At 42.9% G+C, this 18,224-nt stretch overlaps 1 protein-coding gene across 2 annotated transcripts in view; it reads left to right on the top strand.

The window, feature by feature from the left end:
• The window catches only part of tecpr2 (tectonin beta-propeller repeat containing 2), a 35,817-nt gene that overhangs the window by 7,128 nt on the left and 10,465 nt on the right, over positions 1-18,224 (top strand). For both annotated transcript variants that reach the window (XM_080784064.1, XM_080784063.1), the window contains exons 8-22: positions 1,924-2,076; positions 3,281-3,413; positions 3,844-4,076; positions 5,198-5,390; positions 5,797-6,007; positions 6,561-6,789; positions 7,275-7,496; positions 7,743-7,810; positions 9,515-9,630; positions 11,274-11,447; positions 15,071-15,251; positions 16,457-16,598; positions 17,040-17,280; positions 17,839-17,928; positions 18,088-18,185. In XM_080784064.1, the coding sequence (XP_080640190.1) occupies positions 1,924-2,076; positions 3,281-3,413; positions 3,844-4,076; positions 5,198-5,390; positions 5,797-6,007; positions 6,561-6,789; positions 7,275-7,496; positions 7,743-7,810; positions 9,515-9,630; positions 11,274-11,447; positions 15,071-15,251; positions 16,457-16,598; positions 17,040-17,280; positions 17,839-17,928; positions 18,088-18,185 (2,484 nt within the window). The remainder of the gene's footprint in view (positions 1-1,923; positions 2,077-3,280; positions 3,414-3,843; positions 4,077-5,197; positions 5,391-5,796; positions 6,008-6,560; positions 6,790-7,274; positions 7,497-7,742; positions 7,811-9,514; positions 9,631-11,273; positions 11,448-15,070; positions 15,252-16,456; positions 16,599-17,039; positions 17,281-17,838; positions 17,929-18,087; positions 18,186-18,224) is intronic.

Here is an 18,224-nt window from a genome sequence, read left to right as displayed (position 1 = left end):
AAATCATCATCCAGTCACTCCGTGGCATGGCTTTCGAATTCTACTACGTTGAAACCAGGGGGGCAGTCAGACAGATATTTTGTGAAGCCACACAAAAATCGGGACTTCCTGAAAGTTCATGTAATGGCCTGTTGTGGCGCTGTCATTGGGCCCAAAAAAACCCATAGCTCCATAGAGGTCCATGTATTTGGGCCCAACTACACCTAGACTGTATTACCTTAGTCATATAAACATGGTCATGAATACTTTCTGCTTCCAGTCACTAGTTTAAAGTCTCATTTCTCAAAATGATGGTCCCATTTATAAAAAAAATAAAGTCGAGTATGTTTTGAGGGGCGTGGCTACCGTTACAGTCTGGAGCCACCCCCCGTTCGAGTCAAAATAAAAACCAACGTAGAAGGGGGGAAGTCCCGCCTCGTTGTCTGGGCCAGCCAATGGCCAGCTGGGCCCAAACGGATCTAGAAAGATGGCGATTTACAATTCAAGGATTGACAGGCTTCATCTTACGTCCATATCAGACCCGGAGAACCCTTTGTCTGTATTTTTTTACAGTCTATGGTTGAAACCCAAAGCCTGTCAATGTTTCTTGCCAAAAAGAAGCTAAAAACATAAAATATTGGCATGTTAGCTTGCACATTTGTTATTTTTGGCAAGCTCCATTCTCGTCGTGCGATGGAGTATAAATTAAGCTTAGCAGGTTGTTTTTTTATGTATATCTATCACTAGCTGTATTCTGTGTCTTCTGGTACTACACACGGTTTTCTGTCATGGTCTACTATACTACACGGCATACACAGCAATGATACCAAGGGTTTACAGTCTAGTCTACTGACAGTATGCACTGCAGTTGCCATATTACTGCATACTTGTTTAGTCATCCAACTTTTGAATTTGGGATACCGGAGAACTCGCCAGTTTATGTGAATACCAATGATAAGTAGGCCTACCATTTGAGGATATTGTTTATTAATGAATTACATTGTTTCGGTACTTTGGTGTTTAAACTTTTAGCATTCCTACTTTCTCTAGTGTTAACTCTAAACAACTATCCCCTCTCTCTCTCAATTCAATGCAATTTAAATGAAGGTGAAGTAAAACTAAAATGCTCTAAATCGCGGCGAGTTGGTAAACTGGCGAGTTTTCCGGATACCTTCAGTTTATCAATTAATAACAACTTTTATGGAATTGGCTTGTTTTCTTTTTTTTTTTCTTTTTTAATCATTCGGTATTCAAAGTAATGTATCATCCCTAAATCACATCTGTAGCCCATGTATCCTTGTCTTATAAGGGAGACATGCGCACCCCTAGTCTAAACTCGGTATACCATGGAGAGGATTGAAATGTCTCTGGATAACTGCATCAGCTGAATGTCTCCTCCATCCCATAATAGTCCTATAATGGCCTGATTGTGTTGTTGTAAAGCACTTTGGATAAAAGGCTTAAAGGGGCTTTCTGTTCGGTGACACATTGATTCCTTCTGTTGAATGACGACCTCTGTCTGTCTGTCTGCCTATCTTTCTCACAGACAGACATATAGAGTATTGATTCCTGTGGGGAAATTCAAGAGTGAAACACAGGATAGGTACAGGTAAGAGTAGAGAGATATTAAGTATAAGAAATAATAATAAAATACTATACTATAGCAGGAGACAGAACAGAACAGAGCACATTGTGGACAGCGTTGGTTGTTTAGCCTGATGTCTAGTTGTCTACTGGCACAAAGGAATGATCAAGCCGTTTGGTTGAATGTGCTCCACGTCCCTACTAGTGCATCCGAGTCCACAGTCAACTCCAGATTGTCCACTTAAACTCCCAACTGTGAAGCTGGCATTCCTCTGTATCCGTATATTTCCATCTCTATCTAGATGGATAGATCTAGTGTTTGACTGTCTGTCTTTTCTGTCCCCTTCTCCATCTGTCCAGGTCCCTCAGGTTGAGTTGTTTCCCAGAGCAGGTCCAGTGGGGGGATACCGGCCCAGAGAGAGACAGCTGGGTCTCTTGTCTTGTTTTCTCAGAGATGGCTGGCTACTCAGCTGGAACGAATACAGTGTTTATGTACTGGACTGTCTTAACCAGGTAACAATAATGATAGCAATAACAACTAGTCCATACCCGGGGATGCACATGCCTCAACTATGTCCATTGCTTAAGCACTTAAAGCTGCTATCCACAACCTTATTTTGTGACTGCACTTGACTAATTGTACAATATAGAACTAGACATCATGGTCTAAGGACCTCTTTTTGCCATGCCCCATGACAATCCCTTTAACAACAACGGAACCAACCACCGTTGATGGAGGTAATAACAGTGAGCTGCTGGATGTCGCACTTAATGTGTAATTGTATATATCGTATAGTGTGTAAAGTAAGTAAGTAGCCTTGCCGAGCCATGAGGCCCATAGGGCAGGAGCCTATCTCCTGTTTCTGTAGCGTGAGGCAGCTTGAAGTACACCCCCTGGACATGACGCTAGTATGTCGCAGGGGGGGACCCAATCCAACCCTTGATGCTGAGTGTCAAGCAGGGAGGCATTGGGTCCCATTTTTAGAGTCTTTGGTATGACCCAGCCGGGGATCGAACCCCGGCCTCCCAGTCTCAGGGCGGACACTCTAACCACAAGGCCACATAGTGTGTAATAAAGTATTAACAGGATATAGACCGAACCGGAGTGTTAGCCCCGCCCCCCGCTATTCATTTCAGTGGAAGTTGCTCAGTGGCGTTATGAAGCACCCGGAAGACTCCCGGAAGTATAATTATAACTCAATGGCTCGAGCGAGCTGAAGTTTAGCCTAATCTAGCCCCAGACCTCAATTTTGAGGTCCGGGCTTACGCACGTGACGTCATGAACGTCCGTCCACCTCCATGAAAGTGCTGCAATTCCACATTTCGCCAGTAGGTAGTGGCATCTTCAACGTTGGATAGCCTTACTGGGGGCTTGGTTCTACACTACAGCATTATACAATTATGGTATGGAAGTTCTCAGTCGCCACAACTGATTTCAGTCATTTGGATTCCATAGAAGCCAGCAGCATGTCATCTATGGAAGCATGTTGTGCAGCGTAAATAGCCTATCTAAAAGCAACACATAGAGAGCTTGTAGATAGGCTATTTTTTGGTTATTATTTTGAGATTAGAGCATTTGGAGTGGTCAAACTAGCAATATGTTCAGAATCATCTTCTATAAAATCTTATATTCTATAGTCTCGGGTGTTCCATATAAAAAAAGGTTCAATCTGTGATTTCCTCACCTGGTTGGCATGCTGTGTTGTTTGTGCTGTAGGTTATCATCGGGGCATTGGAGAGCTGTGGTGACATCGTCTCAGTGTCCTGCTGTGAAAATGAAATCTTCATCCTGAAAGGAGACAGAGACATTGTTAGAATCTCCAACAGCCCTGAAGGATTAGCATCAAACTGTATGTACTGTACTACCAGCACTACTAATGCTATTACTGTCCCTACTAGCCCCGAAGGACTAGCATCAAAATGTATGTGCTAGCACTACTAACACTAGTACTGTCCCTATTAGCCCTTAAAGGACTAGCATCAAACTGTATGTACTAGCACTACTAATACTAGTACCGCCCCTATTAACACAGAAGAACTAGCATTGAACTGTATGTACCTACCATCTCTATCACTACTAATACTACTGTAGTACTGTTGCCGTTAGCCTTGACGGAGGTGTTTCAAACCGTATGCACTACCACTATTATCATTAGACTAATTCTAGTATTGTTGAAGGACTAATATAAATTATTAATGCTAGTGCAATTATTATGACTATTAATACTACTACTACTATTACAAAACAAACTAATAAAGAAGGTCTCTCTGTCTCTCTAGTGACTGATCTCTCCCTCCGCCTCACCTCCCCGTTGGCCACACCCACTCTCCTCCCGCCAACGGGCTCTGTGGAAACGGCTCAGCCAATCAGAACTATGGCCATCATCGTGGAGCAGGGCGCAGGGGGGAGACAGGGGGTCGAGGGAGAAGAGGAGGACGAGGATGACGAGGAGGATGAAGAGGGACCAGTGGAGGCGGTAGAGGAGGCAGAAGAGGAGGACGAGCAGGTGGAGGTGAGGAGAGATGGGGGGGAATAGAGCAACCTTTTAATTTCAGGGACCGCTAGTTTGTATGTATTTGCTAGTATGTATTTTAGGTCATGGACATCACTTTGATACGATTGTTGTTTATAAAAGCTTTGCCTATAATGACATGCCAAAAATAGGAATGCCCGGTTGAAATACTTGAATGGTTAATTTTCCTTGAAGAAAACTTAACTTGTCCCGGGCGGCTAGTGTAGCGGTCCACACCTAGGCTGCTAAACCAGCATGACGTGGGTTCGACTCCTGATCCCGATGACGTTTGCCGGGTGTCACCCCCCATCTCTCTCCCCATTTCCTGTCACCATACTGTTCACTATGCAATAAAAGCAGAAAAAGCCCCAAAAAATATCTTACAAAAAAATCTGACCAGTCTGAAGCGAGTGGTGCAACAGCACCCCCTATTGGTACTCTAAACATTGGGACATAGGGACATAGGTTAGGACATAGGGAGGGACATAAGGGACATTGCTGTTCCTTGGAGTGGTCGCACCACTCAAACAAACTTATGCTTAAGAAAAGGGACATAAAGTTTGGTGGAAACAGTATGTGGTGTTCAGGTGACATAATTATGAGTAAAGTATGTACTGTAGTCTATGGCAGTGTTTCCCAACCTGTGTGTTTTTAAAAGTATATTTACTTTTACGTTTTACTATATATTTAATATATATATATATATATACCCCCCCAGGTGTTCCCCAAGATTTCTAGGCTATGAAAAGTGTTCCCTGGGACAAAAAAGGTTGGGAAACACTGGTCTATGGGTTCAAATCCAGTGTTTGGGGGAGGCAAGCTGTGTGGCGAGGGAGACCTTTGTCGTTGCACTAGAGACTGATGGGCTGGGCCACCACCTGTCAGTGAGGGGTGTTGAACAAGTGTCTCGGTGTAGGCGTTATGTCCTCCTGGTGAGGGCTCCTCACTGGCAAACTAGAAATGTGTGGGCAGGTGTAATTGGCATAATGACTACGTACCTGTCTTCACCTCTCCACATATAACGAGGTGGTTTCACTGTGTTTCTAACATCATGGAAATCATGTTCATCTCATATTGGCATAATTCAGGCATGTTGACCAATGTACTGTCTGTTCCTCCAGGCCTCTGAGCGTCTCTACCACAGACCTAGTCTGGTCACTACCGACTCCCGTAGTCGCAGCAGCTCCGTCACTTCCTGGGACAGTGAAATGAACGCCAGTCGCTACAGCGCCCCCCTGGGACACGAGGAGCTACAGCAGGAGCTGGTGGTCAAGGCCATTAAAGTCAGGAAGAAAGCCAAGAGGAGACGACAAGGTGGGACGCAGTCATTTAAGTCAGTCAGGTTTTCTTTTAAATTAGTTAGGCAGTTAACATGCCTGCCACTAAATCAATTATTCAACTACTTTAGCTGTTTAACCTTCCAGTCACTTAGTCAATTATGTTACCAGTCAGTTATACAATTAACCAGCCACAGTCAATAAGCTAACCAGCGACCTAATCAGTCATTCAACTGGTCAGTCAGTTGGTAATTTAGTTGGATAATCAATTGGCCAGTGATGTCACTGTATGAATCTCCTTTTATGTTTTATGATAAAGTGTTCTTTGTGAATATGAAAGATATAAAGGACATTGTAATGTCTCATCAAGACATTACAATGATTTCAGGTCATGAGATATGTATCTGACATAATGAATATCAGGTCATATGTGTATTTGACAGACAGTTCCAGTGGTAACCGACTGTCAGAGAGCAGCTGGTCAGAGTCCAACTTCGGCCTCCAAGATGGCGGCTGCTACAGTGATGGAGGATGTAGCGGTGAAACGCCACTGCACGGCCAGGACTCGCCAGACCTGGACCAGAACCGTAACCAAGACCGCTCTGACCAACAGATTCTGGACCACCCGGCAGAATCGGACCTAGATATACAGAGGTGAGGTTGGGGTCTCTATGAATTATGCATCTTTCCTTTTGTGCGTATACAATTGGTCAATACAGACAGCCAGAAAAAAATCAGACAATAATGATAGCTGTTTACCTAGTTTCACCTTTGTCAGAGCCCAACTTAATTTGCACAACATTTGGTGGAAACCTGTATGGTATGTTACATACACAAATATCATGTCATGTTATGATGACAGCATTTGAAGATATTGGCATCAATGTCAGAGAATTCCGAGAATCTGTGTGTGAGTTCTCTCTCCTGATTGGATAGAATTTGTATCCCGACCTGAAATTAGCATTTTCTGTTTACGAGCTGGAGAGACAAAGCAATATCACTTACCCTACGGTACCTTTGAAATTGTATAGCCGGAGTCAATGAGACTGATCGGGCTGAGGCCTTGCCCAAATACGCAGTTATATGACATATACGAGATATATCACGTCACAGGCAGGCCACATGAAGCCCAAGATGCCGTTTCCATGTTGATTCTCTATTTAGTCATTGTGTGTGTGTGTGTGTGTGTGTGTGTGTGTGTGTGTAGCTCTGAGACTCCACCAGCCTCCCTCCCTCTTCACTTGTTATCAGACCCCATGGCAGACAGCAGGGCGGGGGAGCCGCCCACCCCAGACGTGGACCTCCTGTTGGAGTGCACGTTCTCCTACATGCACAACTCTGAGGAGACGCAGGACGGCCAGGACCTGCAACCAATGGAAGAGCAGGAGGATGAGTTCCTGAGCCCTCTCATTGGTCCAGAGGATGAAGAGGATGAGGTGTGTGTGTGTGTGTGTGGCGGTTTTGATAACAATGTTTCAAGTGGGATGTGCATTTAACCACAGTCTGGAAGAGGCATTCCTTACCAAGGTGCTTAAAGCACCAATGTCTTAAGGATGCTATTACACACCTCGGTTACAAATGTAAACTGCTCGTGTTCATATTTGGGAGCCACGGTAATGTCCATAAATCAGTTGTGAGAGGCCTGCATATTGCAGGAATGCCTAAGCCAAGAGCTAAAGGCACTGGCAAAATGATGTTCAGTGTCTGTGATAATTGGGCAGTCGCCATATAAGTACGAGGTGATGCTTCCTGTACTCGTGATCTGTATCCTGAAACACTTGTTTTTGAGTTTCCCAAACCTGCACATCTACTATTGTTTGTGTGCGTGCGTGCTGCACGCATGTGTGCGTGCTTGCGTGCCCACGTGCATGCGTGGGAAGTCAGACTGAAAGTCAACTGATGCTGTTGTTTTTGTGTCCAGGATGAGGACATGGTGCCCCCCAGTGGTGTGGCTGAGCAGATGTTCTACTCCACTGTGTCCTGTTTGGACAGACGGCCCAGCAGTGTCTCCAGTGATGAGGAGGACATCTACGGGCACTCTGCAGTGCCAACTAGTGTCAGCGTAGGAGACGGCCTGAGCTCCCTGTCCCTCCAGACAGACAGACAGACGGAGGAGGACAAGACGAGACACAAAGCAGACCAGGTCAGAAGAATTATCCTGTATGTAGTGGTGATAATAATGGTAACCGGAGCGCTCGCTACAAAACACGTTCGCCCCCAGCGTTGTATTTGTTTTACTGAGTATAAGGTTAGAAATAAGTTTAGGGTTAGGCATAGTTTTACTCAGGTTAAGTTTAGGAATAAGATTAGGTTAGGCATTGCGTGCCGTCATTAGCAGACAATGTGTTGTGAACTATGCAGTGATAGCATCTGTCCTCTTCTCTCCTAGCTGGCAGAGAGTTGGATGGGTTATTCAGGTCCAGGTTGTGGCATTCTGAGTCTACAGGTGACAGACCGGTAAGTCTCTCAATTATCCTCATTAATTAAATTAAACGAATTCATGCTACTAATTTGAGGGAGTGAAATTGTATTCATGTTATGTTACCCTTGATTTCGGTTCCTTAAGCACAACAAAAATCAGCAGCTCACCATTATCAGAGTAATACAGTATGTGTGCCACAGTCAGTAGGCAAAATAGGTGGAAATAACATACTAGGACTTGTTTGATTAAATATTGTCTGAATGACGCTAAACTATCATGATATATACTAGTGTCAAGACTCGCCCGAACCAACTAAATTAACTAGTGTCTTGGACGAGGAAAGGATTGCATCAAGCTATGATGTGCACACACACAAACACTCACTCAATTACAGATGAAGGTTTTAGGGGTGAAATATATCACAGCTCAAACCTTTTCTCCCTTGTGTACGTTGCTTAGCTGGTACATGTTTGGCGTGTCAGTGATGGAGAGAGAAGAGCAAGAGATATCTAGAGAGAGCCCTTTGAACAGAGTGCGAGGATGTTCAGCCTTGACAGATAGCCTTTGTCTCATTTTGTGTGAATAGCAAACAAAACAAGGTTGCTTGCTTCCCAGTCCTTAATGTCAGAGGCAACTGTTAGTGCTAACCTCTGTCATTTATACTGTTGTACAGTACAATAAATGCCAATTGTGTCAGAAAGTGAATTGGTCATGTGTCAGAGGTCTGCATGAGTTTAGGGTCATCACTCTAATCACATATATCCATCAGCTTATATATTTACAAAATGCATAGTGATTTCAATGTATATGTCTATATTGCAAATACAGTAGTATGTGCACTGCAGTGTACTGTCTATACCGTACGTAGTTTATCAATTATCACCGGGCCGAGGTCATCCAACCGAGGGCCATATTATCATACCTTGCAGAATGCAGATGAGCCTGAGGTTGGATAATGAGGGCAATGAAAAAAATGATGGGCAATAATTTGGTTGTCACATATCTACATAGTCATATACTGTAGTCATAGCCTTATTTATTCACAAAGACAATGAGAACATAGCATAGCATTTGATTTAAGTTCATAAACACAAGGCACAGCCCCGGTTGTATTACAGTAGTGGTTGTACTGGTTGTACAGTATGGTGGGTGACTGGTTTCGTGTCCGCAAATGGCTTTACTGCATGTCCAATATAGTTACTGGTTTTCTATCCAATACGGTGACTGGTTTCTCTGTGTTCTAGGTATGTGTGGTGTAGTGACTGGTTTCTCTGTGTTCTCTAGGTATGTGTGGTGCAGTGACTGGTTTCTCTGTGTTCTAGGTATGTGTGGTGTAGTGACTGGTTTCTCTGTGTTCTAGGTATGTGTGGTGTAGTGACTGGTTTCTCGTTCTAGGTATGTGTGGTGTAGTGACTGGTTTCTCTGTGTTCTAGGTATGTGTGGTGTAGTGACTGGTTTCTCTGTGTTCTAGGTATGTGTGGTGTAGTGACTGGTTTCTCTGTGTTCTAGGTATGTGTGGTGTAGTGACTGGTTTCTCTGTGTTCTCTAGGTATGTGTGGTGCAGTGACTGGTTTCTCTGTGTTCTAGGTATGTGTGGTGTAGTGACTGGTTTTTCTGTGTTCTAGGTATGTGTGGTGTAGTGACTGGTTTCTCTGTGTTCTAGGTATGTGTGGTGCAGTGACTGGTTTCTCTGTGTTCTAGGTATGTGTGGTGCAGTTACTGGTTTCTCTGTGTTCTAGGTATGTGTGGTGTCTGGACTTTAAAGGAGGTTTGTACTGCAGTTCTCTGTCCGATGGAGGGCTCAACTGGCAGAAATTTGAAGACAACGTCCACCAGATGGCACTGTCCCCCTCAGGTGACACAGATAGATACAGTATAATCAAGTCTACATTATCAATAAATGTATCTGATATTTGGCCTGCATGCATATCAAAACAATATTTTAAATATGTTTTTATTAGCACATGCATTCTGTATATTCCATAAGGCTGGACCACAAATTACATCATCAACTTGTTTTCCCCCTTTAGTAAAATATGAACTATTATATTTCTAAAATAAAGAACATATTTAAGGTGTTTTAAATGTTATTTATTTATTATGGAGTATGTAACATAATGGGGTCCCTGCTCCATCTCTCTCTCAGCTAAAGGGTCCTTGTCCTGAAAAATGTTGAAGACTCCTCATTGGGAAAAGATAAAGGGATTAGGGATGCACCGAAAGGGAAATTCTTGGCCGAAACCAAAAACCGAATATAGGAAACAGTTGGCCGAAAACCGAATATGATTAATATTATATATATTTTTTCCTACCATTGCTGTCATGGCTGTACCTTAAAGCTACTGTTGTATCTTTTCTCCATCATTTATTCAAACAAGGCATCTTCCATATAGTTACATCAGGTTACCAGCATAACAAAGTAATCTTTCCATAGTATAGCACCAAGCCTGTCCATCATGGTCTCCTCCGTTCTCTAACTCCCAACCAACATCTATAACATGCAGTGGGTGTCACCTTTGTCCCTGTGTGTGTGTGTGTGTGTGTGTGTGTGTGTGTGTGTGTGTGTGTGTGTGTGTGTGTGTGTGTGTGTGTGTGTGTGTGTGTGTGTGTGTGTGTGTGTGTGTGTGTGTGTGTGTGTGTGTGTGTGTGTGTGTGTGTGTGTGTGTGTGTGTGTGTGTGTGTGTGTGTGTGTGTGTGTGCGTGTGTGTAATAAAATGCATAGAGACAAACTGTAGCCTCCTACCCTAATGAATGGCTCTGTCACTTATCAGTCAAACAGGAAGGCCAAAGCCCCAGGTGGTCTATTTTGAAAGCATCTTGAGTGATACAAGATGTTCAAAGAGACCCTAAAGATAATATCAGATCAAAGATCACTCCCCAAGAATTATCTTGAGAAGTCAAAGGGTAAAACCTACAATTTGGAATGACTGTCTTTCAGCCCGAGATTGGCTTCCTGCCTGTGGAACAATTGATATGCAAATAGACTTCAGTTTTAGGCACTTTGGTGAGACACTGGAGTGAGATCAGGGAGAGATACAGAGTTAAAGTTATGTACAATTATGAGTAACCAGGTAGTTAATGAATGTTAATGAATATGCTATATTATTCATAATACACCACACTACCTCATTTATGGCAAAATATATGGTTATAGCAAAACTATCGCATATCCATTGACTGTACTATACCTGTACTGTTAATATGCTTGTTTATAAAGTATTCAATCAATCAATCCATTAAAACCAGGAAAGCAACTGTCTCATTTCACGGTTTTTGTGCAAAAATAGCAGATATACAAGCTCACAGCGTGTCACTTATTGCCGCACTGCGAGCTTGTACATCTGCTATTGTTGAACATTTTTTTAAAACCTTGAACTACTCATTCAGAAGGCATTTGTAGAATCGGCCTCCGGTCTTAATGGGAAGTTTGGAGACTTTGGACATTTCTGTGTTTTCATTGTATTATTAATACTGAGTGGCGTGTTGTCTCCCACCCAGGCCTGCTGCTGTGGAAGGTGGAGCAGAGGTCCATGACGGCGTATGCCTGTGGGAAAGTGACCATCAAGGGGAAGCGTCACTGGTACAAGGCCATGGAGCACACCGCCTTCGTTGCCCTCAGTGATGACACTGCCTGGATCGTGAGGACCAACGGGGACCTCTACCTACAGACTGGTACGACTGTATAAGGGTGTGTGTGTGTGCGTGCGCATGCGTGTGAAAGCGTAAGAGACCACAAACAAATATTGCTTCCAGTTAAGTGTTTCTGTTGAAATGTGTCTTTGCGACCAGCAGGGGTCCTCAGAGCTCTCCTCTGGTCCATAACAAAAGCTGGACGACCTTGGGTGGCCACTAGCTAGGGAAATGGTAGAAGGAACACCAAACACAAACATGTCTCAATGAGTCCAACTGAAATTCACGCAAGCTACATGTCTTGTTGCTGTTAAGAACACAACATCCAAGAATGTTACTCCTATACCCGTATATAATGTAACAATCAAAATCTTGAGTCTCTAAAGTTCAAGTTGTCCTTGAAAAATACCATTGCTGCTACAACTTCTTCAACTATTTCCACTATTACTACTACTACTAACTACTGCTGCTGCTAAGTACTGCTACAGTATATCTATTACTATTACCACTACTACTGCTACTATTACCACTACAACTGGTATTAATAACAATGATAATTGCTCAGCAATTTCACAACCAAAGTTAAAATAAAATATGTACTAGGTTTTCAACTATAAGAAATAAATCTGTGCTAGCTTCTCAACTACTTCTGCATCTACATTTACACACTTCAAAAATCTTATTTTAATTGAGTGACAATATATTTATTTATATATTTACAATATATATACAAATTATGAAAGCCAAGCTAAATCAAGTTAAGTCCACCAAGTTTCAGTTACTTACGTATTATATATTCTTTTTGCAACTTGAATGCATTGCGACACATAATGAGCTTGTAGATCGGCTATTTTCGCCAAAGATATCTAGGGTAGAGCCCTTGGGAATTCAGTCACCCAAAGATAGGGCGGTCAACTAAGTATAGGCTTTAGTATGGTAGCTTTGCCAGCAGGTCACATACTGATACCGCTATATTATTATGTTTTGAATGTAACTCCCAGATATATCCATTGTAAATCAGAGCTTTGTTTCATAATCAGACAGCTGTTGTCGCCGCTAAAGGTTGTGTTTCGGGTTTGGCACTGATATTAAAGGAGGTGTGTGTGTGTGTGTGTGTGTGTGTGTGTGTGTGTGTGTGTGTGTGTGTGTGTGTGTGTGTGTGTGTGTGTGTGTGTGTGTGTGTGTGTGTGTGTGTGTGTGTGTGTGTGTGTGTGTGTGTGTGTGTGTGTGTGTGTGTGTGTGTGTGTGTGTGTGTGTGTGTGTGTGTGTGTGTGTGTGTGTGTGTGTGTGTGTGTGTGTGTGTGTGTGTGTGTGTGTGTGTGTCTTACATAACTAATAAAGGCAGGGTGACTTGGAGCAGCTGTCTTGATCCACCCTGTGCCTACACACACTCTCTCTCTCTCACACACACACACACACACACACACACACACACAAATGACAAGGTACACAGTGTGCTATCCACTGTCTTATAAGTTTGTTGTTATATTGTACAGCATGATATGTCTTTGGTTTGTTGTTCATTGTCAGATATGATATGTAATTTCTCTGTCACCGTGTTTGGTCACATTAACGGGTCACATTAAACAATTCTGGCCCGTGACCAAAGATTCTGACTTTGACATGGAACAAAATGTAGATTGTGCACCAGGAATCACACACGTACACACTACACAGGCATGCGCACACACGCACACACGCGCACCGTGTAAGTGTGTGTGTTTGATGGTGTCTCCAGGGCAGTGGTCCCAAACCTTTTAGCCTATGACCAAAAAGATAAATTGGACATTAGCACAAAACGCAGCGCTTCGCACCACACTGTGAGCTTGTATATAGGCTATTTTTAATTTATGGAATTTCTTAGACTTTTCTTTGATTTCTTCATGAAATTTTTGGAAAAAATAAATCACTGAATTTAGTTGTTTAGCTTTTTTGGGAATGTTATTTGAAAATGTTTTGAAATATAGTATGTAGGAAACAAAAAATTAAGTGCACGTGACCCACAATTGGGTCCCGATCCAATGTTTGGGAACCACTGCTTCAGGGTATTCACAGCAGTTACATCAAAACAACTGTCTCTACAGCCGGAAGCTCAAACCAAGTCTCTGGCACTCACTCACGCACACACTGAGGGCACAGATGCATGCACAGCACACACAAACATGAACTACTCATAATATCTACCCTACTAAACATAAACACAGTCAAAGGTTCTGCTAAAAGGATAACACAAACGAGTTTCCATTGTGCTCAATTCATCAGTAATAATGTTTAAAGAAATGGGTTTAAGTGGTTAAACAGCAATAAAGAATAGAAGTAATAAAATGTTTCTTAAATACAATTACAGTTCTGACGCTTTGTAGTCGTTCAAGTAACATAATAAGAAATAACATACCGGTAAGCAATGGACTTGTATGTGTCATTTTGTGCAGAAGCTTGTATCTTTCTATTCAGTCTCAATACACATTCCTAATGGGTCTAAATTTAAATGCAGCATACAGTATGTTAGTAGTTTCACATAAAACGTTACTATTTCATGTTTTTAAATATTCTCACTATTTAATAGTGACAATTAAAAAATATGAGCATGCCTTGGCAAGCAGAAGTCCCAATTTATAAAAACCGTTTTGGACAAACTTTTTTTAAATCTTAATTTTTTTTAAATTCCAAAATGGAAAGGAAATTGCAGATCTATAAGCTCACAACGTGTCACGATTATGCATTACATAGCATTGCCTTGTGAGCTTTCTGATCAGCTATTTTCACAATTTTCTATATGGAGTATACACTTGACTACACAGCATTCGACTTAAGGGCCTTTTCTTGCATCAAGCTCAAACTTCCAGAATATTAGTTTTCATACCAAGTACCACATTTATTTGTACCCTTCTGTACACCCATGGTTGATCCTAAATGTGGCTGTGGTCTGGTGAATTGTTGGATAAATGTTGTGGAGTGAGACAAGTCAGAAAGCAATTGCGCCCTAAACTGTTCTGACCTTGACTAATGTCTAATGCAGTCCCCCAGCGCAGTATCGCCCCTGCTATTTATAGAGCACATTAGATAATAGTGACTTAAAGTAGTGGTTTTCAGGCCGTGACCCCCCAATTCACCCTGACAAGCACTTGGAATGTAGGAGTTCAGGGCTGAGGCATTCCATTTTGTTTGACTTGGTTCCACAGATAAATAGTCACAACCCACAACTTGAGAACCACTGACTTAAATTACTATATTATGATAGTATAGTATAGTAATTGCTTTAAATAATATAGCTACCCTTTATAGTAGCACTTAACGTAGCACTTGCCATAGCACTTACCCTAGCCTCGACGACATTGCAGGCATATGCAAAGGCTAAAATATGTAATTTAGATAGTCTATTCTGTAGACATGGCAACCTATAGTATATACTTATAATTTCACTGTACAGATATTCTACTGTTAGATGGATGTTAGGTTCTTAGCTTGCTTACGATCATTGATGACTATTTCTATGCTTTTGATGTATTACCTTGTGTTGTTCTTGCTTACTGTATGTCGCTCTGGATTAAGAGCGTTTGCCTAAATTGTAAATTGTAGTATCAGTATGGCAATGACACAGATGTATTGGAACAGTTGAATTCATTATTTTCATGCTCTCTCTCTCTCTCTGTGTCTCTCTGTAGGTCTGTCAGTAGACCGTCCGTGCGCTCGTTCAGTGAAGGTGGAGTGTCCTTGTGCGTTCTCTCAGGTGTCTGCGGTCGGGGGGGTGGTGTGGGCTCTGAGCGAGCAGAGAGCCGTGTTCTACAGAGAAGGACTGACCAGTTACTGCAGCGAAGGAGAGATGTGGAAATACGACAAGATCAGGTACAAACATGAGTGTTCCAGTAAAGTGTGAGTGAAGGAAGGGCTTAATTTGTGACAGAGATCGGAACCTGGCTCCTGCGCTTCGGGACCTCTCTAGATGGTGTTCTGTCACCTCAGATTCACATTCAATGCACTACGTTTTTATTTAGGATATTTATTATTGATTCAGCATTCACGTTTTCCATCAGTGTCCCTTTCCAGCAAAGGAGAAGGACCATAGATGAAATTAAACTGAGTTTGTAAATCGTCACAGTAATCACGTTTTTATTCGCTGTTAGAAAAATGAGCCATGTGCTCTCGGCAAATAACATGAAGGCCCCTCTCCCCCTCATGTCAAAGCAGGTGTCAATTAGCAGCTAATAATTTACAAACTAAGCCCCGAGTGTAAGTGATGAAAGTATAACTAAATAACAAAATAAATACCAGGAGTAGGATTGTCCTGATCCGATCACGTCAGTGGAAATCAGAGCCAATCACATCATTTTCAAATGATTCAGAAGAGGAGCAAAAAACATGATCCCTAGTATCAATATTATATCCATATAATGATATTGTCTGTGATTTTGGATATTGTACTATTGTGATATGGTATAAGTGTTCTATAAAAATAAAATATATCGGAAAATCAAACGATCGAAATCGGATCGGGAGCAAAAAAACATGATCGGGACATCCCTAACCAGGAGCATACCAAAAGGTGCCTGTGAGGAGAAGCAGAGAGATATTAAGGGTGCGGAAATAACTAGATAACAAAAATGTTGAGCAAACCAAAGATGCCTGCGAGAACCGAGAAGCAGAGAGAGGTTATGGGTACGCCAGTCACACATACTGTGTTCGTCTGTAACAGACGCATCCTGTTCACTCCCATTCCATGTTAGCAAATGGGTGGAGTGTGATGTCGCTCCATGACTATCTATCTGTTTGCGGCACTGCATCGCATTTATCACCATATACTGTGTATCACATTCACAACAGGTCATATAATAGTTTATATTTACAATATGTATGGACAAACCTGTGTGTGTGTGTGTGTGTGTGTGTGTGTGTGTGTGTGTGTGTGTGTGTGTGTGTGTGTGTGTGTGTGTGTGTGTGTGTGTGTGTGTGTGTGTGTGTGTGTGTGTGTGTGTGTGTGTGTGTGTGTGTGTGTGTGTGTGTGTGTGTGTGTGTGTGTGTGTGTGTGTGTGTGTGTGTGTGTGTCTCTCCAGTGAAGCTCAGGGGTTAGAGCCTATCTGTATCTCACTGGGTGAGAACAGAACGGCCTGGGCCCTGGACACCAGCGGCAGTCTGTGGTTTCGAACCGGCGTCTCTCATGACAAACCACAGGGTCAGGATGACCACTGGTGGCAGGTAAGCTGTCTATCTGTATACCTGTCTACCTGTCTCTGTGTCTGACTGTAGATCAGTATATGTCTCTATCTCTACCTGTTCACCTCTCTGTCACTCTGGTCCAGGCATCAACATATTTTGACAGTTTCTCTACCTGACTGTCTGACTGTATGACAGTATGACTGTCTGTTAATTGCATTTTGTTGAACAAGACTACTACGATTTACCGTAGTCGACTAAGGCTAGACTAAACAATTCCAGAGGACTCAAAATAAGTGTTGTGTTATGCAGAAGACTAAATCAGAATTTGCTGTCTAAATGAAAACGGAGTGATGACTGTATCTCTGTCTGACTGAAGATCAGTAGAAGTTCTGTTGTGTCTGACGTCTCAGTTTCCGTTTGTGGTGACCGAATTTCTCTGGTGGGATCAATAAAGATCTATTACATCCTGTCTGACTGTAGGTCAGTATCACGGACTACGTGGTGTTCGACCAGGGCAGTCTGTTCCAGACGTTGCTGGCGGCGACGCAGAGTGTTGCCACGGTTACACGTGCGCCCGTGGAGCGTGTGGCGGAGTGCCTTCGCGTGGCTTTCCTCTCCCAGCATGCCCAGTGCCAGCCCAGTCTGCTCGCTGCCAACAGCACTGGAGTGTGGATCGCATCGGGACGGAACCACTTGCACGTTGCCAAGGGCAACCTCATAGGTGTGTGTGTGTGTGTGTGTGTGTGTGCATCGCTTCGTGCCGCGTTGCGAGCTTGTAGATCGGCTATTTTCACGACTTCTTAATATCTATGTTCTGGAATTTCTTAGATATGTTAGTTAGTTTGTTTAAAAACCCCTTTAGTCTAGCAGTTAAGGTGTTGGCTTTCCATACATGTACTGTATGTGTGCATTTATAGGGTAGACATTTCCTGTTTGGCTCAGTGCCTTATTTCAGGGGTTCTTAACATTCTTGGCTGTGGACCCCCGGAAATGCTTTGGCCATGTCGGTCAAAACGGACCAATCTTGGTCTAACATTGGAAGCCAATGTGCATCAGAGGAGACATGTGGTTGTCTACAACAGTGTTTCCAAAACGACCCATGTTTGGGTCACGCACCAGAAGAAAAGAACAGACAAGAGCTATAATTACTCTGAACTGCTTGATGCTACCATTTACAGGTGTGTGTGTGTGTGTGTGTGTGTGTGTGTGTGTGTGTGTGTGTGTGTGTGTGTGTGTGTGTGTGTGTGTGTGCATGTGCGTGTGCGTGCGCGTGCGTTAGGTACATTCTGGCAGAACGTGGTTCCCAGGGGAACAGTATCAGCCACCAGATGGGTCTTTATTACTTCATCATCAGTACTTCATAAAGAAGGTAACACCCACACACACACACACACACACACACACACACACACACACACACACACAAAGTGTCGTCATTTGGGATATAGAATGTCACACGACATTGTGTGTGTGTGTGTGTGTGTGTGTGTGTGTGTGTGTGTGTGTGCTTGCATGCGTGCTTGTGTAGGTACATTCTTGTGGCTTGCTCAAAGCAGGAAAGATCTGTTCTGTGTTTGGGACCAGGACGGACAACTAAGACCAACTACTGTACAGCTCCCCCCTGAGGTACACAAACACACGCACACACACACACACACACACACA

The sequence above is a fragment of the Protomyctophum bolini genome, assembly GCF_963924005.1.
Source record: "Protomyctophum bolini genome assembly, chromosome: 15".
Taxonomy (NCBI): Eukaryota; Metazoa; Chordata; class Actinopteri; order Myctophiformes; family Myctophidae; genus Protomyctophum; species Protomyctophum bolini.
This window is presented reverse-complemented; position numbering and strand designations above follow the sequence as displayed.